General features: G+C 45.2%; 2 protein-coding genes across 3 annotated transcripts; both read left to right on the forward strand.

Annotated features, from left to right (window-relative positions):
• The first annotated feature begins 180 nt into the window (after positions 1 to 180).
• On the forward strand, positions 181 to 12737 carry C1H1orf50 (chromosome 1 C1orf50 homolog). 2 transcript variants are annotated; one of them, XM_059920218.1, is made up of 5 exons: positions 181 to 299; positions 420 to 535; positions 5933 to 6019; positions 6532 to 6663; positions 7042 to 12737. In XM_059920218.1, the coding sequence occupies exons 1-5, from the start codon at positions 221 to 223 to the stop codon at positions 7240 to 7242; spliced, it is 615 nt and encodes a 204-aa protein (XP_059776201.1). In that variant the 5' UTR covers positions 181 to 220; the 3' UTR covers positions 7243 to 12737. The 2 variants fall into 2 exon arrangements, with proteins under 2 accessions (XP_059776201.1, XP_059776210.1); XM_059920227.1 differs by having other exon boundaries at positions 181 to 290.
• TMEM269 (transmembrane protein 269) lies at positions 10188 to 27523 on the forward strand. Its single transcript, XM_059896009.1, has 8 exons — positions 10188 to 10196; positions 15183 to 15290; positions 16503 to 16611; positions 19514 to 19652; positions 23323 to 23420; positions 24092 to 24235; positions 24880 to 25080; positions 27387 to 27523. Exons 1-8 carry the CDS (start codon positions 10188 to 10190, stop codon positions 27521 to 27523), a joined length of 945 nt encoding a protein of 314 aa, XP_059751992.1.
• The last annotated feature ends 317 nt before the right edge of the window (positions 27524 to 27840 follow it).

Consider the following 27840-nt stretch of genomic DNA (forward strand, 5'->3'; position numbering starts at 1 on the left):
GCAGCGCACGCCCAGGAGGCTGCACCGCCTCTTTGGCCTTCACCCAGCTTGGACCCCGCCCCTCAGCGGAACCATGAGCGTCATCCGCAGCCACGCCTCCGAGCTCCGGGCAGCTCCGACGCCCAATGGCCAGGGAACACGGAAGCTCCGCCCATGGGCCTTTTTGCGCAGGCTCCGTAGCCTCGCGCCGCCCGGGAAGTAGGGAGAGGAAGGTGCTGTCATGGAAGACGGTGCAATGCCCGGGACGGCCCAGGGAGTCACAGAAAACCAAGGAGTTCTGTCGGCGGCAGGTTGGGGAGGTAGGCGGGGCGGGAGTCAGATGGGGAAAAGAAGCCCCCCCCGGAGTAGCTAGTCTGCCGGGCTCCGCGGGAGGCCGAGGGCGGGTGCTCATGGCCTGTGTTCCTGGGTGTGTGTCGCAGGAGCCCTGGTGGAGCTCACCCCAACCCCCGGCGGCCTGGCCCTGGTGAGCCCCTACCACACCCACCGGGTCGGAGACCCCTTAGACCTCGTGGCGCTCGCAGAGCAGGTGCAGAAGGTGAGGAGGCGCGGCTGGGGAAGTAAATGACCAGCTTCGTGCACGTTTGGTCCTCCAAGCCACTTAGTGTGGGGTAGCATTTGTTCTCGTCTCCATTTTACACGCGGGGAAAACTGACGGTCATGGCGAGTCGGTGGCCTGACTCCAACTGATCTTCTGAGACCAAAGACTCCTTCAGCTGCAAATTGAGTGCCCATAATCTCCCTTCGTGGGAAGGTTTGCACAGTACTTTCAATATTCATGATTTCATTTGGGCCTTAGGACAGCCCTGTCAGGGAGGCAGTACAGTTATTCTTCCTATTTGACACGTGAAGGGAAGTTTCCAGGGACCTTTCAAGATCACTCACTCTAACGCAGTTCTGCAGGGATGCATAGCCCGCTGACTTTAAACTGCTTCCCTAAGATCTTTACTTCTGACCTGAGGGCTTGTAGAGCTTAATATCTTTTAGAAGGGCAGGGACTCTAAGTTTTGCCCTCTGTCTTCATTCACTGGACACAGTATTCCCAAGCCCAGTGCTTAGACATTGATTGCCAAAAGAAGTAAAATAAGGAGGAAATATGACATAACAGAAATAGCACTGGGAGTTTGGACACATGCGTTTTAATGTCAGTTTTGATATTAACTTGCATTGTGACTTGAGATAAATTACTTTTTTCTGGACCTCAGCTTCTTTATCTGTAAAGTGCAGGGTGTCGGACTTCCCTGGTAGCGCAGTGGTTAAGAATCCGCCTGCCAATGCAGGGGACACGGGTTCAAGCCCTGGTCCGGGAAGATCCCACATGCCACGGAGCAACTAAGCCCGTGTGCCACAGCTACTGAGCCCGCGAGCCACAACTACTGAAGCCCACGTTCCTAGAGCCCATGCTCCGCAACAAGAGAAGCCACCGCTCACAGCAACTAGAGAAAGCCCGCGTGCAGCAACGAAGACCCAACGCAGCCAAAAATAATAATAATAATAATAATAAATAAATAAATTTATTAAAAAAAAAAAAAGTGCAGGGTGTGAAGTAGGAGAGCTCCTAGATCTAAATTTCTTGAAAAACCAGATTTCATCTAATCTTTCTTACCAAGACGTCCAGTTGTAGAACCCTCTTTGATATGTACAGGTACAGGGCCTTGCTACTTTAAAGCTTATGCTATCCCCCTCGTCCTTGTATACACGATCACATTTGGCCTTGGTTATGGTCAAAGGCCTTCGTTTTGCTCAAAAAAATTTAATAATTAATGTGCTCAAATTCCCTTACATGTACATCTCTCTACTTCAGTTTTGTTTTTTGTTTTTTTTTTAATTAATTTTTTTTTTAAAGATTTATTGATTGATTGATTACTATGTTGGGTCTTCGTTTCTGTGCTAGGGCTTTCTCCAGTTGCGGCAAGCGGGGGCCACTCTTCATCGCGGTGCGCGGGCCTCTCACTATCGCGGCCTCCCTTGTTGCGGAGCACAGGCTCCAGACGCGCAGGCTCAGTAATTGTGGCTCACGGGCCCAGTCGCTCCATGGCATGTGGGATCTTCCCGGACCAGGGCTCGAACCCGTGTCCCCTGCATTGGCAGGCAGATTCTCAACCACTGCGCCACCAGGGAAGCCCAGTTTTGTTTTTTTTAACTAAGAAATTTTCAAATGCTTAGGAAAGCTCCTTTGATTCAAATCGTGTGCTTTCTCTTTTCTAGAGAGGTGGGAAGCATGGTATAACTTTTATGGATTAGGAGAACATTATGTGTCTGTTTAATCAGATCACCTATCGGGAGGGAGGCTCCCAAAGTCAGATCTTAGGCAAAACATTTTCAGTGGGTTACTGAGTGACCATTATGTGTATTACAATGGCCTGAAACAAAGAAAGAAGGAACACGGTTTTTGTCCTTTAGCCTATAATCAATCTAGTGAAATACAGAGGATGCATTATTGTGCTGCTTCCATTTTTCCAGTATTAGTCTTTGAGAAGCTGAAGAAAAAACACTCTGGAGATAAAGAGAATCAAGCATATTTCAATCTGTGTACTGAAATGTACTTTCTAGCAGGACTGACTTCATAACATGCCATTTAGGCATTCGTGTGTGAAAGCTCGGGAACCCCGGTTTTAAGGCATGAAATTTGGGATCAGACTGATCTGTGTTGAAATCTTTAACTGCCGTTTATTAGCTATGAAACCTTGGACAGGTTGCTTCACCTCTCTTAGTCTAATTCCTAAAATGAGAAAGTGAAGTTGGAGTTCATCATCTCCAACTTCATAAGGTGTTAAGAGAATTAAATGAGACAATATGCAAAGGGCCTCAGAGTGATTAGGGCCAGAGTTTGTGCTTATCATTATTGGTACTCTTTCTCTCATTTCTGTTTTAATTAGGCTTATTTGTGCACAAATGACAGATTTGTTGCCCCCTTAAGAGAAAGGAGATTTATTGTAAGGCCACTCCTAACCCAGAACTATCCTAGCTCTAGGAACCACCTATTCTCTCCTTGGCCATAAGGTGCCTTATTGTCCTTGGAACAAAATGCAAATTCTTGTGTCAAGGGCCATAAAGCCTTACATGATCTGGTCCCTGCACTCTTTTTTACATCTCCCCTGACTGACTACTCTTAAGCTGCGCTGGCCTTAGAAATGCCTGGAAGCTGCTTCTCTGGTTTTTTGCATGGCTGGCCCTTTCCTTTCCTTCAGACCCAAGTCAAATGTCACATCCTCAGTAAGGCCTTCTTATCTGTAGAAGGCTATACCCCACCCCATCCAAATGACAGTATTATTAAATTGAATTTGAATGCCTCTAGACTACACATGCATTCTAATTCCTGCAGTCCTCACCACTCCCTGTTATTAAACCAGTTGCTTCATTCGTTATCTTTGATCTGCCTCTAGCATGTAATTATGGTTATTTCCTTCATAATAGTGCATCATTGTTCCAAGTACATACAACACTAATTATCTTTCTTTTTGGTGTCTGTATCACTCCCCAGGGCGGTGCTATGCAATATGGTAGCCACTAGCTTCATATGGCTGTTGAGCCTTGGAATGTGTGGTTAGTGCAGCTGAGAAACTGAGTTTTAAATTTTAATGTAAATTTGTTACCGAGCCCAAGCTTGCTCTGCTCACTGCACAACAGGCCAATAAATCGGGAGACGAGGTGTTGAGGCAAGGAATAGTGATGTTATTCGGAAAGCTGGGCATCAGAGAAGCTGGCAGACTAATGTCCTATAGTGCCATCTTATCGGGGTCTGGATGCCAGTTTCATTTATAGAACAGAGAGAGGGAAGAGGTGAGGAAGTAAAGAGGCCATAAGTCTTGCAAAATATCTCCTGGCTTGGCTAGTTTTGGGGAGGGGATGTGTTAATTTCTTCTTTTTTGCAGCCATTCACAGGTGGGCAGGGTCAGAATGTCTCCTTGTGAGCTGAACAAAAGCACTTTAGTTTAACATTCAGGCAGAGGGGCAGTGTTCCTGAGGCAGGCCATTATGTATGCTTATGCTATAGACAGCATCCTTTTAGTGATTATAGTAATAAAAGCAATGAAAAGCAAAGGTTAAAGTAAAAGAAACAGATTCAACATGGAGTCAGATTCTGTTCTTCCCTGTAACAATTTTAATTAATTTAAATTTTAAAACCTGGTAATTAATTCAATTACTGGAAACTTTTAAGTATATTTGGGACAATTTGAGTATGTGAATCAACTCTTTCTCAACTGTAAATTTTATGAAGTCTCAATACAGATCAAGTTTTTCCAATGAAAATTTAGCATCCAAATTGATAGGTGCTGTGAATATAAAATATACACTTAATATGAAATGTAAAATATCTCTTAACAATTTTTATATTGATTACATGTTGAAATGATAATTTTTTTTGATATATTAAGTTAAATAAAATATTAGATTTTTTTTTTTTTTTCTTTTTTGGCTGCGCCATGCAACTTGCAGAATCTTAGTTCCCTGACCAGAGATTGAACCTGGGCCACTGCAGTGAAAGCGCCAAGTGCAAACCACTGGACTGCTGGGGAATTCTGTATATTATTAGAATTAATTTTACTTATTTATTTTTACTTTTAACATGGCTACTAGAAAATTTTAAATTACATATGTGACTTGTTTCATATTCTAAAGGATAGTTGCATTAGACTGTAATCTTAACGAAGGCAGGGACCTCTTTCTCATGTTTGCCAATGTGTCCAATGCCTAGCATGGTGTCTGACACACAGTAATTGCTAAGTGTGTATTCGTGGAACAGATAGAGGCTTGACTCAGCTTACTCAGTTGTTTCTATTCACTCATAACATGGCTTATACCTGACCTTTACCTTAAGCTTCCACAACTAACCAGCAAATTCTCTTAATATTTCTTAGTTCAAATTTAACCTCTTACTTTCTTTTCCTTAACTTAATTGTATACCACTAGAAGTTAATCAGTTTTGGGGGGAATTCCCTGGTGGTCCAGTGGTCAGAACTCCACGCTTTCACTCTCAGGGCGTGGGTTCAGTCCCTGGTCAGGGAACTGAGATCCCGCAAGCTGTGCAGTGTGGCCAAAGGAAAAAAAAAAAAAAAAAGTTAATCAGCTTTTTGTGAAAAGTAATCTGGAAGTTTCTGATGGATTTCTGATGTCTGAGTGATAGTCCTTCCCATTACATGAATTGGTCACACCTGTCTCTCCTAGTTTTGAAAGTTATTTATTTTAAGCAATTTCCAGTGCCTTCAGTTGAATTTCCTAGCACATGGCAGACAGTCCTCTTTGTATATTATAATCGTTTCAGGTCTACATCATAGTGCAATCTTTTAAAAATACATTTTAAGTAACAATTAGGAATGCAAATATAAGTTAAAATATAATTAAGTGTGATGTAAACAATTCAACTGAGGTAATGGTCAGATTAACAGATACTTTCTATATATAGTTAGGTTCCTATATAGCAGGTGATAAGAGGCATATACCACAAGTGTCTTTGGATTTTCATTGTAAAACCCATCCCTGATTTCAGAAATGTTTAAATGTGAGAAAAAAAAATGGAGACCTGAGGAATAAGTGGGGTCAATCAGGCAAAAGAGCAAGAAGGAAACATATTGGGTGGAGGAGAGGGCATATTCCATATTATTTGGAAGCAAGAGAGAGCAGGGCATGTTGGAAGACTGAAAAATTTGAGTGTGACTAGAATCTAGAGTGAACAAGGTAGACGCTTTGGGAAATAGAAAAGGAGCACTTATTTCTGTGGTGTGGGTCATGTCAGCATTGGGTTTTTGTAAGCAGTACTGTTTGAGCTGGGCCTTGGGATTAGTGGGCGTTCATGGGGGAATGGTGAGAATGGGAAGAGTATTTTAGGCATAAGCAAAGATGTTGACATAACTTTACATTGGGATCTAAATAAGAACATCGTAGAAGTCTTATCCTTTTTTTGACCCACAGTTCAGTTTTTTTCTCACCTTAGGCTAATGAATTTGTCAGAGCAAATGCCACCAACAAGCTGACAGTCATAGCTGAGCAAATCGAACATTTGCAAGAACAAGCCAGGAAGGTAAGTAGTGGCTTTTAGGTAAGCATTCGTTTTCTTTACTTAGTTCATAGGATTGACTGAACTTGCTTATAATCATTGTAACTTACTTGTTCAGTACTTCCTAGAAATATAGAAGTGTTGAGTAAAATAGAATAAGCCCAAGAGGTTAAGTATAAGTGTTTTCACTGGGAGAAAGCTCAGTGAGATAAAGCATTTTGAGGGGAAACTATGTTTTCAGTTATAAAAGAAATGTACTGACCACAGAAAAATTGGAAAGAAATGTAAAAACCATTCAAAAGCCAGTAACACTCAACGTTTTGAAATACAATTTTCCTAAAGGCATTTTTACAGCACAGTAGCGTAACATCGTGTAATTTTTCTCTTCAGTATCGTCTGGGTCTCAGTCATGATTCACTGCTGCGAGGGAGCAAGACCCTAGGCATTGAACTGCTTCCAGATTTTGAGTGGGATGGTCATTGAGTATGAGTGCCTGTTACCTAATACCTAATTGGTTACATCTCTGCGGTTCTTAGGTATTGGAGGATGCTCGCAGAGATGCTGACTTGCACCATGTAGCTTGTAATATAGTGAAAAAACCTGGCAACATTTACTACCTTTATAAACGGGAGAGTGGTCAGCGGTATTTTTCCATTATTTCTCCAAAGGTAAGAACATTTAAGTTTTGCACAAAAATCTACTCTTGTCTTTGAGAAATTCTTGGGTGTGTGTGTGTGTGTGTGTGTGTGTGTGGTGTGTGTGGTGTGTGAGAAAATATAGGCATAGGGGTTGGGAAGTGGTTTTCTAGAAAACTGGAGGTGGCATGAGCCCAGACATGACTCTGAAAAATACGCATGTGCTTAAATTATTTCACAGTCATTATCTCTGTTTAGGGAGGTATCTGATGTGTAATGTAATGGTTTCCAAGATGATTCTGACTGGTCTGGAGTGAAAAGCTAAAAAAGAAAATTGTGGTAGAATTAGGACGTGAGCTCAGTTTCTTTATCTCCTGCCCTGATCAGAACTGACTCGTTTGCCTTCTCTAGGAATGGGGGACAGGTTGTCCACATGACTTCCTTGGTGCCTACAAGCTACAGCATGACTTGTCCTGGACTCCGTATGAGGACGCTGAGAAGCAGGATGCTAAAATCAGCATCGTGAACAAGTTGCTAAGCCAGCCAGTGGCTCTGCCTTCAAGCACTGAACCCAGCTTCCAGGGCTTCACTTCCACTGAGAGTGGACTCTGACAAAGGCTGTCATGGCTAGGACCTGTCACTCCTTGTTGCCCCAATCTCTGCCCTGATGGGAGGTGGCACGAGAGTCGAGGGCATGTAGGTAAATCATGAACTTCTTTGAAGGTGGTCCTGTGTGAATGTAAACGCTGTCGTTATTACTTTTAGTTGGGATGGTAAAGAATCACATCAGTCTCTTTTGGGATCCTCTCCAGGTCACAGATACTCAACTAGTCAGTTTCAGAGTACTGGCCAGTGTACTTTCCTTCTCCTTTATCTCCATCTGTTCTCCCATAAATCAGAGCATTAGAGAAAGAACGGTTTCTTCTTCCCTCGAAAAGATTGGCAAGTCATTTTCCAGAGAGGTCTGTTGTTAGTCTCTTAGTAACTAGAAGTGTTTGAGATTGGGGTTGTGGCTGTTTAACAGGTGGTGCAACTCCAGCTTCAGATTCGTCTGGGAAGCAGAATGTTGGGTACTGGCGGATGATGAACAGCTTGGCTTGGCTAGCGAGCGAGTGTGTGGTTCTGGTATTTCTGCACGATTGATAAGGTTTGGCTTGTCCCATTCTGCTCTTTCTGCTGAGCTAGGATGACTGGAGAATTTGAGGCAGCAGCAATGGCCAGGTTTTGGAACAGTCAGCCTCTAAACTCATAGAATTTTAGACTTGGAAGAGATTTTGCAGGCTGCCACTAACAATGTTATGAATCCACTCTCTAGCCCCACTGAGCAGGAGATCCAGAGTTCCGCCATCTGCAGCAGGAAGAATCCATTAAGTGGCAACTTTAGAATATTGTGGAAAAGAGAATAGGACAGTGGGTAAGAAACAAGAAAAACAGCCAACCTGTTGATTATGAGTTAACTCAGATTAAAATTCATTTTGACCTGAATTATTCAGGAACTTAACAGAAGCTTTTGGCTGAGTTACTCTATGCTGATTCTGACTGAGCTCTTGTGGGACTCTACCTCACTTCCTGTTTGTTCAGTGGAATTAGCTAAATTGATAGCATATCCAGCATTGCTGTACTTCCTTCAGTGCCATATAATCTATTACAACATGCTGTAAAAGGAGTGAGAGATCTGTACTTGAAATCAAATTGTCCAAGTTCCTTTCTGGGGATGAATGTCCTTTGTGTTGATCTGCTTGGTAATGCCACAATCTCATCCTGGTGTTAATGGCCTTTCCTTATAAGCTTCGCTCCTTGTGAGCTGTAAATGGTCCACAAAGGCCTAGCAGAGGTTGGGACTAGATTCTGTCAAGGTCGCACAGATGATACGTGGTCACTCAGTTCACAGGAGGATGCTCTGTGGAGGCAGCCGCGAAAGCCTCTGGCTGGGAGGCTGCAGGATATGGGACACACACACACACTAGTGGCATAGTAGTTGATTCTTACTACAGAAAGTTTCCCAGATTTTCAGAAGGTTTTGACTTGCGTGATAATGACATTTTGAGTACGTGCTTTGTTATCCATTACTGCATTAGTTACCACAAACTTAGTGGCTTTAAACAACACACATTTATTATTTCAGAGTTTCTATGGATCAGGAGTTCAGGCACACTGAACTGGGTCCTCTGCTTCAGGGTTTCTTTTCTCACAAGGCTGCAGTTGAATTACTGGCCAGGCCTGTGTCCTCATCTGAAGGCTCAGCTGAAGAAGGATCTGTTCCAAGCTCACTTAAATTTTTGGCAGAATTTCAGTTCCTCAAGGGTTTGTAGGACTGTGGAGCTCTGTTTACTAATGAACTGTTAGCCAGAGGCTGCCCTTAGTTCTTTGCTACATGAGTCTTACCAACATGGCAACTGTCTTCATCAAAGCCAACAAGGATGAGAGTCTGCTAGCAGGATGGAAGTTATGGCAGTGACATCTCATACCTTGGCTGTGCTCTGTTAATTAGAAATAAGTCACTAGGCCAGCCCACACTCAAGGGAGGTAATTACCTAAGGGTATGAATACCAGAAGGTGGAAATCCTTGAATCTTAGAATCTGTATGCCGCAGTGCTCAGTTGAGAGGGAGAAGGAAGGCGGTGGGTAGAAGAGGCAGTATTACAAAGTGGTTAGGCTTGGTGGCTTTGAAGTCACAGATCTGGATGCGACTCTCAGCTCTGACAAAATAACCTCCCCCTAGTGTCCCTGCTTCCTCCTCTGGTCCCTTCTCCAGTCCATTCTGTATTCAGTCATCAGCTTGATCTTTTTTTTTTTTTTTTTTTTAAATGTGGACCATTTTTTTAAAGTCTTTATTGAATTTGTTACAATATTGCTTCTGTTTTTATGTTTTGGTTTTTTGGCCACAAGGCATGTGGGATTTTAGTTCCCCAACCAGGGATCAAACCCACACCCGCTGCATTGGAAGGCAAAGTTTTAACCACTGGACCGCCAGGGAAATCCCGAGCTTGATCTTTTGAAAATGCAAATCCACCTCACCCTTGACATCTATCCTAACCACTGGAACAGAGAGCAGTGTGATTCAGGAGCAAACTTTCTTCCGTTCAATAAGGTGTGCTCCTGGCACTGACCACCAGGTGGTGTCATTGCAATTTCCTGGTTGTCTTGAAAATGCAAACCGACCTCACTTTAAAAAATTTTTTTACTTTGTTACAAAGGATATTGCATTTTTAATTTTTGTGAATACTGCTACAGATCCACCTCACCCTTGACATTTCCTAACCACTGGAGCAGAAAAGAACAGTGATTCAAGAGCAAACTTTCTTTTGTTCAATAAGGTGTGCTCCCTAGACTAACCACCAGGTAGTGCCATTGTGCTTTCCTGATGAAGCCAGTTACCAAGCTTAGAGAAAGTGGCACTGTGAAGTGATTTTGGAGATAGCATCTCCTAGGGGTACTAGGACCCAGTGATTATAAACAGTAACCATTTTTCATTCATCCATCCATCTATCCATCCATAAGTGAGTAATACTTAATTACTGAGTATTAAGTGCCTTCCAGGTTCCAGATTCTGGAGAATGACACAGGTGAGTAAGACAGGTCCCTATTTCCAGGAAGCTCACGGTCTAGTGGGGGAGAAAGCAAGTCAGCCATTACAACATGGTATAAGAAGGACTGTGATAGAGGTGCACATGGAATATCATGGAGCAGCGGGGAGGGCTGCTTAACCCAGCCTGGAGAATTTGAGAAGACTTTTTGGAAGAGCTGACACCTGCTTGGGTGTTGAAAAAGAAACAAGAGTTAGAGCTTGTTTGGAGGCTCCAACTGTCGTCTCTGTAGGAAGGTTGTCTTTGGGGGTTAGGGTAGGGTTTATTTTTGGATGGAGTTTATTTGTGAATGAACAGAGGGATATCCACTTAACAAGCCATATCAACCAGAGTAATCCTGCCAGTCAGGAAGGGTGGAGTGAGATAGGTCCCAGCCAGAACACTCTTACTTCTAACAGCTAGGAGATAGGTAGATGAGGAATAGGATGAAAAGCAATTCTAGACAAAAAATAGCACGTGAGGGGCACTGACAAGAAGCAATATGACATTTGGGGAATTGCAGCTGAAAGTGAAGAATATTGGCCAGGCGGGTATGAGAGGAGAGCTAATTGAAGGGTTAGGGGTAGGGAGTTGGTAAAATTGGCCTTTTTAGAAAGCTCATCTTGGCAGTGGAGGATGAGTTGGGGAGAAACCACTGGGAGCCTCCAACCCAGTCCAGGCAAGAGATGTTGGAGGTCTGAACAAAGATGGTGATGGACTGAGAGGTGTTGTATTTCATCAACTGTAAACGTACTTTTCTTCCCCCACGTTTTAATCTCTCAGACCTAGATGCTTCTAGATGTCAGTAGTATGTCATCGTTTAATAATGGTTTGTCTTAACAGTGGATGGCATCTTAGGCTTGATGAAGTATGGCATTTTGAAAGTACAATAGATCACCATCTTGTTAACTAATACGATGTGGCAGAATGAGTGGAAGGAAAGAATCTTAGATAATGCTTGAATTTCTGGCTTGAGAGTGTGGATGGTGGGAATCCACTCAACAAAATGTGGAAGAGGAAGACATCCCTGCTATTTTCCAAAATAATTAGCAATCTGTATTTGCCTCAATAATCCACCATGCTGGCCCTGCCTGGTTCACTGGGTGTAACAGCTGACACTACCTCCTTTTCTCCACATTAGCATTCCAGAAGGAGGGAAAGAAGGCTTGTGTCCTTACCTTCTCATATCAGTCAGTCCACAAGTATTGAGAGTATTGGTGGTGTAGACACAAAGATGATAAATACTGTTTAGTGAGCTTTTATTCTGCCAAGCATAGCCACTGTTTGATTTAATCTTTATATAATCCACCATCTATGAGGTATTATACAGTATTCCTATTTTACAGAGCTGGGACGTCTCAGAGATTAAGCAACTGGCCCATGGTTACACAGATAAAAAGTGGCAGAGGTCAGGCTCAGACATTCCTATTTGATTAAAGTCTGACCATAGCTATAACCATAACCTGTTTTGGCCGATTAGGACAGTCCTAGAATATCTCTACATAGAGGTGTGAAGAAGTTAAAATACAAAAGTGACAGAGTAACATGTGCATATGGGATACTATAGGAGTAGTTCACTTGAGTGTTTAGTGATGAGCATGCAGACGGTGTATATCAAGGTCCAGAGAAGATAAGTAACTTACCTAAGGTCACACAACTTAAAAACAATTGAGCCCACATCTCTGGCACTAAAGCCCATGTGCAAACAAACCCCCCACATACAAGAGAAGGTTCATTCCCTAAAGGAGCCAGAGCTTGGGAGGAAGGAGCTACCAAGTGCCTGGAGTAATTAGACTTCTGTGGTCCAAGCAGCATTTGATTCAGCGGACTACTTCCTACTCGAAAGCTTTGTTCTTCATTTTGATTTGGAATATTACCATCTTCTGCTTCACTGACTGCATCTTTTCTGTCTCCTGACACTTATAGTTTGGACTGCTCTGGGGCCAAGTCTTTGGCCCTCTTTTCTTTCTCTACTAGGTAATCTAATCATTTCCCATGGCTTTAAATGCCACCCGTATGCTCTTGACTCACATGTGTGTCTCCAGTCCTGATCCCTCCCTGAGTTTTATGCAGACTTCATTTATCCAACAGCTTCACTTGATGTCATTACAAACCTAACATGTCCAAAATGGAAGTCTTGAGTTATACCCCAAACCTGTTTTGTTACCAGTCCCTCTGTTTCCATCAGCACCTGTGTCACACTGCTGTTAAGGCCAGAAACCCAAGTCATCCTGATTCTGTTTGTTCTTCCCACACCAATCAGCAAGTCTTCTCAGCTCTGTCTTCAAAATACATCCCACATCTGACTGCTGCTCACCACCTCCACCCCTCCTCCCTTAGTCCAGACCACCAACATCTCTAGCCTGGATGAATGCAGTAGCCTCCTAACTTGCCTCCCTGCCTCCATTCTCACCCTCCTTCATTCTGTTTCCACAGAGACTGTAGTCATCCTTTTAAAAATGTGAGGTTATAATACCTCTGTAAAAAATGACCCCCAAGTTTCTCATTACACTTAGAATAAAGTCCAGACTTGCCAAGGTTCTATGTGATGTACCATTCTCAGTACTCACCGTGTTCCCACTGACTGTGCTCAGCTCATCAGCACATCAAGCCTGTTCCTGCTCCAGCGTCTTTACATTTGTAGCTCCATCTGCCTGGAACATTTCCCCCAAGGTCTTTTCATGGTTTGTGTCTTCTCAACATTTAGGTCCCTGCTCAAATATCACTTCACTCATTACCCTATCAGAAGTACCAACTCCTCTCACATCAAAATACTTCTGACCCTGTTTTGATTTCCATGACACTTGTTGTGACTAGACATTATTTGTTGCCTTTGCCCCATACTTGAGTGTAAGTTCTCTGAGGGCAGAAACAGTGTCTGTCTTGTTTATTGCTATATCCCTAGCACCTAAAATAGTGCCTGGCACATAAATACTCTAATGATGGATGGATGGACATCTGCAGCTCTGTACTTATATCCTGCAGGGCGTCTAAGTCAATGCAGCTAAGAGAAGTAGAATGTGAGCCACATGTGTGATTTAAAATTTTTTAGCAGCTACCTTAAAAAATAAGGAAAAACAGGTGAAATTAACGTTAATAATTTACTCTAACCCAGTATATAAGAATATTAACATTTTAACAAATAATACTGAAAATTAGTTATTTTACTTTTTTTTTTTAAAACTCAGTATTCAAACTCTGGTAAATGTACAGCTGCCTCAATTCAGACTAGCCACGTTTCATGAACTCAAGAGCCACACGTGGCTAGTGGCTATCATGTTAGTACAAGTGTAGACAGTCACCCTACTGTTCTTGTTCTCTACTTCTGTGAGATCCAGAATGGGAGGAAGCTAGAAACTTCTGGTGGTTGGGGAGGGGGGTGTTTCTTAGCTCTCCCTGCTTCATCTCCCTCTTCTGAAGGAAGCCTTGGGGAAGCCATGATCATGTCCTTAGACTGATGATGATGATGATGATGATGATGATGATGATGACTGAGCTTCTGCGCTGTGCTGAGCATTTCATGTAAGCTCATTTAATTCTCACGGCAATCCCATTTTACACATTTGGTTGCAGAAACCAAGGTAACTTGTTCAAATTTACACATCTGCCAAGTGTTAGAGCTGGAATGTAAATCTGGCTAAAAGTTAAAGCCGGTATTATAATCATTATGTGACCGTTTTTATTTTGCCACTTTAATGGTCCATGTAGCCTGGACAAATGAAGAGAAATAAAAATGATAGAAAGGAGCTGACCTGACTCTTGGGCTTGGACTCCCAGCACAGCTGAAGTTGCCTCCATCCTGATTCTCCCTTTTAGTTTCTCAAACACCTTAGGTGTGACTTCAGTGTCAAACTGTGTTCAGGTCTCAGATCCACTAATTAATAACGGTGTAACCTTCAGTAAAATCGAGTAATGCCCGTTTCCTCTTCTGGAGAATGGGAATGCTAATACTAACATCAGGGGCATTTGAGAAAATCCAGTAAGATGACTATAACGTCTGTAAAGCGTTGGGCACAGTGCCCGGTGGCCAGTAGCCACTCAGGACAGGCTAGGTCCTATACTTCTCTTCCCCCTCCAGGCTGCAAGGTGAGACGAAGAGTCACTTGACCTCCTAGCTCCACCCCTTCTGTTCGCATATTCTGTGGGGCCCTGGAAGCTATTGCTGCTGGAACTTAGCAACTGGGTAGGTTAGAGAAAGTGGGGCAGGTATTAGAACTGGTGCTTGGGATCCCCCAGTACTGACACGTTTCTCTCTGTGGTACATATTCATCCAGTTGCGGAACCTAAACACCTCAGAGAGGCTCTTACCTCCTCCCTCTCACTCCTCTCCCACACTCTTGACATTCCATCTCACAGTGGCTCCTGGTCCGACTACTTCTCATTCCTTTCTGCTGCTGTCCAGCAGTATGTCTTTGCTCCAGCCCCCCTCAGCTCATGCAGTGTTACACAGCCTTCCTACACGCTGGCTGCCAGGATAATCTTTCTAAACCAACCTGACCATGTCACTTCCCTACTTAAAATTTCCTATTTTCAGGACTGAGTGTCAACTACTTAGCTTGTCATTGATCCAACAAGTATGGGGGCTGGGGGGATGTACTTTATGCCTAAGCGTTCTTATGGGCATAAAGATAACAGCAGTGCACCAAGCACAGCAAAAGCCCTGCCCACACGGAGGGGGCTTACAGTCTAGGGGCCCTTCACAGTCTGGACCCCAGCATCCCTTTACAGCCTTATCTCCCCGCAACTCCCTTCCAGCCCACCTCCCACACGCCGGGCACTCTGGTCTCTTCGCCTGCCAAGCCTGTCCACGCTCCCCATGTTAGACTAGTCCCCTCCTCTCAGATCCCTCCATTCCCCCTGCCGCGCCGCTGCAAGACCTAGGGCTCCCCAGCAAACTGAGGACCCTCTTTCTGCCAACTAAAGCCGCGTGGCCCCACCCCTGCCTCTCGGGGATTGTGAGCTAACAGCCGGGGGGGGGGGTGAGAGGCTTGGGACGGCGCGGCTCCCCCTCTCCTGGGCTGGCCCCTCTCCACCGCCCAGGAAGCGGAGAAGGAGTGCGGGCGCCCACCCCATCTAAGAATGTCTGGTCCCCAGGTAAGTAGCCGCAGCGTCGCACGCGCCTCCCCCAGGGTGCTGTCGGCGACCACGGCCCTGGGGGGAAGGAGCTGTCCCGAAGCGCGGGCGCCCAGCCCCGGCTCCGTCTCTTCCACCTTTTCGCCTGGGCGTCGTCGCCGTCGCTGTCGTCCAGAACCGACGCGGTACAGCGGGCAGGGGAGGGGTGAGGAGGGGAGCGCCGGTGTCTCCAGCTCGGACAGACGGGCGTCGGCAGGAGGCCGGCTCCCTGTTGGGCTGTTGGCCTCTAGGGTGGCGGGATGGAGTGGGGGCGGCCAGTGGGGGGCGGGGCGTTTCTAACCCGAGGGGCTGTGCGCGTGGCTCACCGCCCACCGCCCGCGGGGGAGCGCCGCCCGGGGCCTGCTCGCTCCAACGCCGCGCGGGTTTCCAGGCAAGGCACCGACTTCGCCACGCCTTGCCCCTCCTGAGGAATCGCCGAGTCCCACGCAACTCTCCCCTCTTCTTCCGCTAGCAGCCCCAGCGTCGGACATTTCTGCTCGCTCACTTCGCACTCCTCACTCACCAGTCTCATGGCTGGTTTCCTTTTCTTCAGCCTCCCCCCTCGAGACCACCCTCCATCCCCAACCCACATCTGATCAAGACACCCCCTTACCCAATAAACATCACTGCCCGTCCACAGCGGCAAGGCAAGGTCACAGCAGCTATCACAACCGTGGCCTCCCTGCCGGCTTTGCCTCCCGGCAGCCCTGTCTCCCTGGGACCCAGCCTCCCCACTGGGCTTCCGCCCTTGCAATTTCCTTTGCCAGGAAGCACCCCCCTTTGTTTATGCCCAGAGACCCTCCGTAAATATCACATTGGCCAAGCCCTCCCCTGCGCCCACCCCAGACTTAGTCTTCCCTGGACACCCTCAGCAACCGGACAACCCCTTGCCCAACAAGAGTTGCCACACTGCCGTCACCGTCCCTACACACATCTGCCTCCCCTACCAGACTCCCAGCCTCCTGAGGGTGCCCAGAACACACAGGCCTGGCGCACAGCAGGCATGGGCAAATCAAGATCATAAACGTTGGGTAGAAGCTGGGTGTGCTGAGGGGCTGGATTGTTCACTTGAGAAGGCTTCTCACAGGACAAACGAGACAGGCTTTGAGTGATTCCGTGCAGGGAGAGGATCTCGGGCAAGCACCAGAGTGCTCTATTAATGTAACAATATCATTGAACAACTTCTATTGTCAGGCCTCATGCCGGGCACAGGGGACCTCGGTCGGCACTCAAGTTCCTTCCCCTGTAGTAGAGAAGGAAGACCACGTAGGCGGTGCCAATACAGAGTGCCAAGTGTCACACGGCGAGCACAAGGAGATGTGACAGTGCAGAGGAGGAGCAGCTCAAGACTTGAGGGGGTGTCAGGCTTCCCAAAGAGGCCCACCACCCAACCCAAGACCAGAGGGGGGCAGAGAAGGGGTCAAGGGGCAATGGAGAGAGGAGGCTGAGAGTCGAGCAGGGCTTCATCACGAAGGGCTTGCATAGCACATGAAGGAGCTGGACTCCATCCTGAGGGTGTTGGGGAGCCACTGATGGCTTCCGAGGAGCCGGGGAGTGACGTGAGCCAGTCTTGCAGGCCCCTGCTGGGCAAGGCCTCAGCTCCGACCCCCTCCTCTGAGACGCCTCCTCTGAGCCCCCTGACGGGCGGGGCCCCTCTTCTGTGCTCCCTCAGCAGCCTTGTCACCTCTTCTCTTCTGTGCAGGGTTGAATGCCTCTGCCAGACTGAGCTTTTTGAGAGACGAGACCAGGTCTTAATCTTCTCTGTCCCAAGACCAAATGTTTGCTGAATAAATGGATTTTTCCTTTTTTCTCTAAATTTCAACAGCTCTTACTCTCAGCTCCACATCCTTCCATACCTGGGGCCTGTGCTGCAAATGGCTTTTAATCGGGAAAGAGGAGGCCCAGTTCCAATCCCGGCTCCACAATTTGCTGGAACAAGTTGCTTCACTGTTCTGAAACCTCAGTTTCCCCATTGTTAAGATGAGTTACCACCATGAACTGTCTATAAGTCTCCACAGGCATGCATGAGTCTTGTTTTCCTGAACAGACTGTAAATTCCATGGTCCAGGCAGGGACCAAGGGCTTTCCCCAGCACCTTGCTCAGTCTGAGCTTACAACGAATACTACGATCAGTCCTGTTGGTTGGTAGACAGCAGAGTACACAGGAAAGAACACTTACGGTGAAGTTGGAAGTCTTGTTCTGCCACTTCCAGTGTGACCTTGAACAAGGTTCTTCCCCTCTCTGAGTCTTCTTTGCCTTACCTGGCAGACCTCACAGGGCCATTGGAAACCATAGTGGTGAAAGTGCTTTGTGAATGAAAGAGATACTATAGTAGACAATTAATTGCACATTAATTAAAAAAAACCAAACCATGTAGTAGTATAGATGAGGTGTGTCTCGTACTTGGTGGACATACCCCAGGTATCTGCTGACTGCCTCTGAGACGCTGGGATGCTGCTCTTCCAGGTGCAGACTAGGCTGGAACAGAAGTGCTTGGTCTTGCTCGGGTCAGCCCTGAGACTCAAGACAGACCAAGAGGGAAGGGTTGATAGGGAGGGAGCAGGCATCCAATCCTTTGCCCCCCTCCCATCCCAGATTTCTCGGACTAGCATTGCTTCCTGTCTTAGGTTTTGAGGGGACCTGGCATGACAAGGTCTCAGGAGTCCCAGTGGCTTTGGCATTGTAGCTACTGATACCCTTTGGTGAATGAAGCTGGCCTATGGGAGCAGTTAGCTCCACCGTGCTGCCTGATAAACTCCCAGCCCCAAATTCCAAGTCCGGCCCCCTCTCAACCTCTGACATACTGGTGGCAGTATTTATGGGAAAGGACCATGATTTGTCTTAGCTCTTGCCCAGACCAGAAGGGCCTGGGGCTGTACAGAGGGGCTGTATGGAGGCAGAGTCTCAGCTTCCTCACCTCGAAAATGAGTGGGGATTAAATGAGAAAACACCTTGGAACTTGTACATTTTACTCACGTGCAAGATTGCTATTTGTGGGTAGTGTGTTTACAACCAGTGGGGCCTCCCTGTTTCAGAGAGCGCTGGGGCTCTTTCTCCAAAAGAAAGTTTCACAGACAGTTTACGTGTAAGGAGTGCACATGTTTGGTCTTAGAGCGAAAACGGACGCAGAGGGACTGTGAAAATGGCCAGGGCCAGCTGATTCCCTGCTGCTGAGACAGGCTGAGGGGAGGGAGGAGGCCCGGGCAGGGAGGCCGTAGCTGCCCAGCCAGACTGGCCATCTGGGCTCCCTCAGTGCCCGCTACCCCACAGACCTCCTCCTGCTGAGATTATGCCCCCGTAAGAAGCACCAGATTTAGAATCAAACAGGAGGGATTGATTCTACTCACCTAATGTGTGACTCTGAGCAAATACCTCCGTTTCTCAGGACCTCAGTTCCCTCATTCATGAAACGGGGAGAATTATAGCACCATCTCCTAAGGTTGTCAGGATCAGAAGAGAGAACGTGGTGAAAGTGCCATGTGAACTATTTAGTGCTGTCCATATGCATCTGCATATGCAGATGTTGCTCATCTCTTCCCCTGTCGACGCTTGGGGCACCTCAGCCACAGCCCTGTCCTTCCGAGGGAGTGAGCGTGGCCTCCGGGACAAAGGAGCCTGAGTCTGCAGCGGGCCCTTTGTGCTTCCTTCCCGTCAGGTAGCCTCTCTCCCCCTTGGCCACTCCTGGGGGTGAGGGGGTTACCCCTTCCCAGTGTTTTTGTTCCTGTGGGGCTCACTCCAAAGTATTAAAAGTAGCTTTATAATAAAAAAAAAAAAAAGAAAAAAAAAGGAGGGCTCATTTATGATAAAAGTCTCTATGACAAGGGCTCATCTCTCAGATGGGGGAAGGGCGCATACCCCTTGGACCCTGGGCCATGGGAGTGCCAGGAGGGTCAGCGTATGGGCTACAGGGAGGTCTGTGCTGTAGGGCAAGGGGTGTAGTCAGAGAGGGGTGGAAGCTATGGTCATGCTGGTTCACTCACTTTGCTATTGAACTTTCCCAGGCGCTCATCTTCGGCACCTTTGTCTTACCTCCTGGGTCTCCTCCATCTACCTGCAGTCTCCCTGATTCCAGCCAGTGAAACCATGTTGGGAGAGCACAGCTCTGGGATGAGGTCTAGGGGAACAGGAGCTACTGGGTCCCTGGGAGCCTCTTTTGGGACTCTTTGACCTTGACAACTCCTTGTCCCTCTCCCCTGGGCCCCAGGTCAGCACACCAGTTTCTTCCTGACCAAAGAGCAGAGCCACGCCCAGATGAATGAATTTTCCTGGAAGGATGTTGCCAGTGCCTTGTCCCTGGCCAACATGATCCTGGGGCTCTTCTCCATCTTCTGCAGCTTCTGCAAGTAGGTCTGGGGCCCAGCAAGCTCTTAGCCAAAAGCTGGAGCCAATGGCATGAGGGAAGGAGTGGGGAGTCTAGAGAGCCAGGCTCCGAGGCGTACAGATCAACGGGGGGCAGGAGAAAGTGCAGTAGGTTGGGAGTCAAGGGGTCAAGATCCTAGCCTCAGTTCTACCACCAGCCTGATATGCGACCTTAGCTAGGTCATATCCTGAGCCTCAGTTTCTCCATCTTTAAAACAAGCAGCTCACACTATGATCTCTATAGTTCCTTCCAGCTATGGCAACCTAGAATGGTTTCTATGAGAAAATCAAGAGATTTTGAGATTTCTGTTCTGGTAGCCTTTGCACAATCCTTGGGTAGGCAGGCTACCATTATATTTTTTTGATTCTTAAATTAGAGCATATGATCTGGCAGAATATTTGAAATTAGCACTGTTCTGGAAACTCTGAGACATGTATATGGGCCCCCAAAAAAGTTGTAGGCAAATTATGTTTCTGTAAATTGAATCATATTTCAATGGCTTTGGGAAATCAGCTCTTTAAAGATAAGTCCTTTATAATGCGAATAATATCCTCCTAATCTGTTTGATTCTTTATAACCATGAGCAAGTGACTTCTCTGGATCTGTTTCTCAACCATAAAATAAGAGGATTTTACCTGATGATGTTTAAGTTCCCTTCCAGTTTGAAAATTGTATGATTCTCTAAGTCTGGGTTTTTGGGGTCTCATAAAGTGGGGGTATACCTGCAGCAGAAAATCGCTGTCTTCTTAGTTCAACCTAATCTTCTGGGAGTGTAGTTTTTATGCCATGATGGTGGGCCCAATTCCCTTCAGACACATAGGTATGGGTCTAAACAAAGGAAATACTAAGGTTGTTTGGGGACAGCTGAAGTCTGGGGTCAGGCTCTCTGTTTGCTTCTGCTGGGCCACCCAAGCATTGCAGTCAGGGTGTCGACTTGCGTATGGCCTCCTAGGGCAGTTTGGTCTGAGATTGTGGTAACTGATTTCAGGGGAGTCTGGGAGCATATGCTGGAAAGAAACATAGAATCCTTGAATGTAGGGTCTGAAAGACATCATTCAGAGCATCAAAATACATGAGACAAAAACTGATATAACTACAAGCAGAAACTGATGACTCTATTATCATAGCTGGATATTTCTATACCCCTTTATCAGTAATTGATAGATCCAGCAGGCAGAAAATCAGTAAGGATATAGTTGAATTGAACAGCACCGTCAATCCACTGGATGCAACTGATATTTATAGAATACTTCATCCAACGATAGCAGAATACACATTCTTCTCAAGCTCACCAAGATAGACCACATTCTGGTCTGTAAGACATACCTTAACAAATTAAAAAAAATAGAAATGATACGAAGTATGCTCTCAGGCCATATGGAGTTAAACTAGAAATTAATAACAGAAAGATAACTAGAAAATTCCAAAATACATGAAGGTTAAACAACTTCTAAATAATACATAGATTAAAAAAAAGGAGTCTCAAGAGAAATTTAAAAAAAATATTTTGAACTAAAAGAAAGTGAAAATACAACTTATCATAATTTGTGAGATGCAGTGAATGCAGTACTTAAAGGGAAATTCATATCATTGAATGCATATATTAGAAAAGAAATCTGCTCTGTAAAAGACCATGTCAAGAGAACTAGAAGACAAGCCACAGACTGGGAGAAAATATTTGCAAAAGTACATCCGATAAAGAACTACAGTCCAAAATATACAAAGCTTAACACTCATCAATAAGAAAACAACCCAATTAAAAAAGGGCCAAAGACCTTGACAGACACCTCACAAAAGAAGATATCCAGATGGCATTTAAACATATGAAGAGATACTCCACATCATATATCATCAGGGAAATGCAAATTAAATGACAATGAGATACCACTATACACCTATTAGAAGGACCAGAATCCAGAACACTGATAGCAACAAATGCTGCTGAGGACGTGGAGCAACAAGAACTCTCATTCATTGCTGGTGGGAATGCACAATGGTACAGCCACTTTGGAAGACAGTTTGGTGGTTTCCTACAAAACTAAACATACTCTTACCATATAATCCAGCAATCACACTCCTTGGTATTTATCCAAATGAATTGAAAACTACGTTCAAAACCTGTACTTGGATGTTTATGATGTTTTATTCATAGTAGCCAAATCTTGGAAGCAACAAAGATGTCCTTCAGTAGATGAATGGATAAATAAATTGTGGTACATCCAGACAATGGAATATCATTCAGTGTTAAAAAGAAATGAGCTATCAAGCCCTAAGAAGACATGGAGGAACATTAAATGCATATTATTATGTGAAAGAAGCCAATCCAAAAAGGCTACATATTCTATGACTCCAACTATATGACATTCTGGAAAAGAAAATATGGAGAAAATATGTGTCCAAAAATATGGAGACAATAAAAAGATCAGTAGTTTCCAGAGGGGTTGAGGAGGACATAAATAGGTAGAGCACAGAGGATTGTTAGGACAGTGAAAATGCTCTATATGATATTATAATGATGGATATATATCATTATACTTTTGTCCAAAACCATAGAACGTATAAAACCAAGAGTGAGCCCTAAGGTAAACTATGGACTTTGAGTGACTACAGTGTGTCAGTGTAGGTTCATCCTTGGTATGTACCAAGGCCAGAATGCACCATTCTGGTGAGTGATGTTGATAATGGGAGAGGCTATGCATATGTGGGGCTAAGGGGTATATGGGAATCTCTGTATTCCTCTCAATTTTGTTGTAAACCGAAAACTTCCCTAAAAAAATAAAGTCTTAGAAAAAATGGAAAAGAAGGAAGATCTAAAATCAATTATGTAAGCTTCCACCTTAGGAAGCTAGAAAAAGAAGAGCAAATTAAATCTGCGGTAAGCAGAAGGAAAGAAATAATAAAAATTAGAGCAGAAGTCAATGAAATTGAAAACAAGAAATCAATTTTAAAAAAATCAATGAAACCAAAACCTGGTTCTTTGAAAAGATCAATAAAATGGATAAACCTCTAGCCAGGCTAACCAAAAAAAAGACAAGACACAAATTACCAGTGTCGGAAATGAAAGTGGAGGAATCATTACATGGACATTAAAAGCATAGTAAAGGAATATTGTGAACAGCTCTATGCCCACAAACTTGATAGCCTAGATGAAACAGACCAACTCCTTAGAAGATACAAGCTACCAAAACTCACACTAGGAGAAACAGATAATCTAAATAGGCCTATACCTATTAAATAAATCATTTGGTACAAACCCCTCATTTTATAGATGGAGGAACAGAGACCTATAGGAAGGAGGAGTGGTTTATCTGAGATGGTCGTAGAGGTTGGACTAAGGCCTAGGACCCCCCTTGCCACTGAATGTGCCTGGAATTTAGAATTGAAAGGGACCTTAGTGATTACCGAGGGGGTTGAGGGCACCCCTTTAAGACTGTGGGTTGAGAATGAGAGTATGGAAGGGATGTAGATATGTGTGAGGGTGTGTGTGTGTGTGTGTGTGTAAAGCAGCACATATCAGAAAGGATGTGAGTGTGGGGAACACGTACGGGTGTGTGTATGTGTGCTAGCGTAGGAAGCGTATTGGGGGAGGGGGGTGGAGCCCAGTGGAGACTATGAAAGAGCCGCCCTTTGGGGCCTGCTGGCCTGCTTTTTAGGAAGTCCCCATGTGCCTCCTGGATGCTTTTGGTCAGCTTTCTATTAGACATGGCTATCGGGGCAATGACCAGACACCTCAACATCTGCTCCACATCGGGTGAGTCCAGGCCTCAGACTCATAATCCCTGACCCCAGGAGCACCCATTCGGGTCAGCTCCTCCATCCCCTGAAATACAGCAGGCTTCCTTCAGTCGCCACTCCTGTTCACATCCCTCTGAGTGTAGCAGAAGCAGCCCTTGAACAGGAGTTTGTGAGCCCCACAGTCTAGATCTAGCTCCTCTGCTGGTTCGCTTATTGATCGCTGGCTGTCTTTGTCCCGGCCTTCAGTGGGCTTATCTGTCCCGTCTCCCTCTTCAGGGTGGATCTGGGAGTGGGAGTGGTGGGTTGTGGTCATGGGGGAGTGGGGAAATGAAAAATTACCCCAAGCAGATCTGCTGGTTTAAAATATGACAAGATATTTCTATGCAAGATTTTGCTTGAAAAAACAGGTTCCACAGCTTATCAATTTGTTCCCAATTGTGGTCCAACCCTTGCATGTTAAAGGATGGGAAAACTAAGACCTAGACAGGGAAAGACTTGTCTAAAGCCATGTGGTCAGTTTGAGGCAGAGCCAGAAGGAGATCCCTGGGGAGCAGCTGTTGCCCTCTGGCCCCTCAGGGACCTGACAAACAGGATCCTGCTTTTCCCCACTCCAGCTCCCCCACTAGAGGGGACTAAGGTATAAGACATATGAGTGTAAGTTCTTCTAACCTTGGCCTTCTGGAGCAGGAGCCAAGCTGAATGACCTTGCTGTCTTCACCACCTTTGGCCTGGCCTCAGCCCTGCTTCTAGGCATGGATGGGCCTCTGAACGGGTTTCTGGCCATCATCTATGTGTTGGCTATTTCAGTCCACCTCTGTTTTTATTCAACTGGTGAGTGGAAGCCAGCCTTATGGCTGAGGGTAGGGAACCATGGAGGGGAGGAGCTGTTGGATGCTGGAAGCGTGAGGTGCAGTAATTGACTCCTTTCCTTCCTTTTATGGAGGCCCCCTTCCTTCCTTCTCCCCTGCTCTAGGCCCACTGGAGACTGCAGGCTGCATTGGCAGAGACCTGTTCTAGGGGGCGGGAACCCTTGGTTCTTGAACCAGCTGTGCCTTTTTCTTGTAGTGTGACCTTTGGATGGAGCACATGAATTCACAGACTCTAGAACTAGAGGTCATACTCCAGTTTCCCATAACAGATGGAGAAACTGAACTCTGGTGAGGGTAATTACCTTGCCTAAGGTCACAACGCAAGGGATTGCAGATGCAGACAGAAAGATCTCAAAGGACCCTTCTACAGAGGCTTCCTAGGGGCCAAGGCATAGGCCTGGTCCTAGCTGCCTGCTTTACCTTGAGGATCCAATGCAAAACCCACACATCATCTCTAAATAACTAAGTGCTTTATGGCTGGCCACTGCCCTGGGATTAGGGGATTTGGAATATGGGGCAGGGAAGACCCAGAGAGAGAAGGGCTTCCTCTGGTGGGTGCTTTAGAGCAGTGGGAAGCAGCAAACCCCATCTTTTCTTTCCCTGCAGGCATTCCCTTCACATACAAGGGCCTACCCTGCCCCTATGCTTCCTGTGTTTTGGCCTCCACCTCCCTCCTGACCAAAGGCAACACATTCATTCTCTCTTGCATGGCCTCACTCATGATACTATTCATGATGGACCAGAGCTACTACCCACATGACGAAATCCTGGAGTCTGAGAACTGGAAAAAAATGGTCTATCTGGGAGGTGAGTGAAAATACTGTTCTTAAACGTCACTAGTGATCATTTATTATCACTGCTGCTCATTGCCACCCTGTACCTCGCCCCCCACATTCCCTCTCTGTTTCACCCTGCTTTACTTTTCTCCATAGAATTTATCATCACCTGATGTGTATTTACTTGTTTGTTGTCTATACACACTAAACCTGCCCCCCCCATAGAAGACTCTTTTTTATTTGTGCTATAATTCCTAGTACCTAGGATTGTGCCAATCACATAGTAGATGCTCAATAAATATTTGTTGGATATCACTAAGTTCAATAGAAATTTAGGTAACACTGACCATATGTCAGGTACTAGGAATCAAATCGGTAAACCAGACAAATACTTCCTGCCTCAGGATTTACAGTCCGATAGGGGAGACAGACACCAAACAAATCATGGCAGAAATAACTAAAAATATATAGTTTTGATGTGTTGTGAAACTATAGGGTGCCCTCAGAGGGCATCAGAGGGTGACCTAATTTAGACTGGAATGCCTTAAGGATGGGAAAGGATCCTTAAGGAGGTAACATTTAAACGAAACCTAGGTGAAAGTGGTCAAAAGGTAAAAACTCCAGTTACAGGATAAGTTCTGGGCATGTAATGTACAGCATGGTGGCTACAGTTAACAATACTGTATTGTCTTTTTGAAAGTTGCTAAGAGAGTAGATCTTAAAAGTTCTCATCACAAGGAAAAAATATATAACTATGTGAGGTGATGGATATTAAGTAAATTTATTATGGTTATCATGTTGCAATATATACAAGTATCAAATCATTGTTGTTACACCTTGGACTAATAACAATGCTATATGTCAATGATATCTCAATAAAGCTGGAAAAAAATTTTAAATACATGAAAACTGCAAGATGATTGGCCAAGTGGTGGGAAGCATGGTTCAGAAAAGGAAACAATTTTTGAATGCTCTGAGGCAAGAACAGCTGGATGCATTAGTGCACCAGTGTGGCTGGACTTGCTGAGGGAGGGCTTGTGACAGACTGAGGCCAGCGAAGTGAGCAGACTGGGCAGGACTGGGGATTGGATCCTGTAGGCAAATGAGAAGCCTTTGAAGGGATTTCTGAGCCACAGTTTTAAACGATCACTTGGCCTGTAATGAAGAGAATAGATTGTAGGAGACTAAGAATGGAAGTAGGAAAACCAGCTTTTTGTCAGATGAGAGGTGATGGTTGCGGTGGAGATGAAGAGATTTGGCATAAATGTCAAAGTGACATAGTTAATTCATGTGAACTGCATTTCCATCAAAGTATTACCACAGTCAGGTTGGTAGGGATTTTGGTTGACATTTGTAATTGAGTTTGATGTGGTAACACAGGGACAAAGTTGGTTTGGTCAACTTTGAAGCATGCAAAGCTAAATTCACCTGTCGTCTAAACTGGCCCTGTGTGGGGCTAGCTTCTGCTATTAAATCTCACATTGTTACTTGTTCTCCAGACTTCTGCAACAAAGTTAAAGGGGAAGAATAACATCTCACATTTGTAGTACTTCCATAAATTTCTTTCACACATTACCCATTCAATCTCATTATGACAGAGGGTGAGAGGCATTATTATTCCTCTCGTAAGGTAATAAACAGGCTTTTAAAAGTTAGGTGACTTGCCCAAGGTCACACAGCTGATAAGTGGCAAAGTATGGACTTTTCTAAATCCAGGTCTTGGGACTCCAAATCCCATGTTCATTCTACTACATCACAGCGGTATCCATTATAGGATCACTCATGCATTTCCATTCCAGAGGAGGCAGGACAACCAACAAATCTGTATTCTGGGGGGTAATAACTAACTGTCCTAGGCAGTCAGAATATTAAAAGTGTCAGTGTAGGGAATTGTTTACTATTCAAGTTTCCAGGCCCACCTTGCAAGCAGGCCTTTCTAAGGATAGCAGTCTCAGGCCTGCTATGTTAACTCTTTTCTGCATGCGTATAATATTTTATTGACCCTTATCTCATGTTAAACTTGAAACAATTAGGAATATATTTTTTTCTTTTTTTTTTTTTCTAACAAGAGATCTGGGCAACTCAAATTTATTCTTGGCTAAGACTGACTTCTGATCTGAATTTGACAAAATGGAGCCTGAGATTGCATTAGATTGTAATTGTCTAGTTACACAGGGACAAACTCTGCAAAGGCAGGGATCATGTGTCATTGGTTTTAGTGTCTTAGGCTCTGTGAGTAAAAACTGAAGGCTGGAAAGACGGGAATGGGAAGTAGAGGGTGGAAAATACACATAAGACAGCTTCATAAAAATTGAGTGTTTGCCTTTTTTCTTCCAGGTGTCATCCTGGTGTTTTTGTCTCCACTGTCGCTAACTGCTTTTTACTGCCTGATGTGGTCACTCTCCTACATCTTCTTTCCGGATGCTCTGTGGGGCAAGGCAGCGTGTCTTAACCTGCAGCACCGAAGATATTAAACAGCCTTACCCACTCCCGCTGGCCTCTGTGGGGTTTCTGCCAGCATGTTGGGCCAAGCCTCGCCTTACCCTTACTAAATGTTTCCTTGTCCCTATGTTGTGCATGTGCTAGATACATGTTGCCTTGAACCAGAGCAACCCACAGTAGGGCCAGCGGCCTATACGTCTTCCTCTTTACTCAGGGTTCTGAATCTCTTGGGGACAAGAGTTGTTTATGTCATACAGAACAGAATTTTTTTCCAAGCTAAATTTGGGCGGGGCTTGAGTTCCATCCCTGTTACCAGCTGGGTGAACTTGTGCACTAAGGTTAGTCCCTT

Source organism: Balaenoptera ricei, chromosome 1 (genome assembly GCF_028023285.1).
Source record: "Balaenoptera ricei isolate mBalRic1 chromosome 1, mBalRic1.hap2, whole genome shotgun sequence".
NCBI lineage: Eukaryota > Metazoa > Chordata > Mammalia > Artiodactyla > Balaenopteridae > Balaenoptera > Balaenoptera ricei.

Coding starts and splice junctions, on each gene's coding strand:
- TMEM269 (XM_059896009.1), top strand. Junction 19,653..23,322: donor ATCTTCTGCAGCTTCTGCAA/GTAGGTCTGGGG, acceptor CCTGCTTTTTAG/GAAGTCCCCATGTGCCTCCT. Junction 24,236..24,879: donor CCTCTGTTTTTATTCAACTG/GTGAGTGGAAGC, acceptor CTTTCCCTGCAG/GCATTCCCTTCACATACAAG.
- C1H1orf50 (XM_059920218.1), top strand. CDS start 221: ATGGAAGACGGTGCAATGCCCGGGACGGCCCAGGGAGTCACAGAAAAC. Junction 300..419: donor GTCGGCGGCAGGTTGGGGAG/GTAGGCGGGGCG, acceptor TGTGTGTCGCAG/GAGCCCTGGTGGAGCTCACC. Junction 536..5,932: donor TCGCAGAGCAGGTGCAGAAG/GTGAGGAGGCGC, acceptor TTCTCACCTTAG/GCTAATGAATTTGTCAGAGC.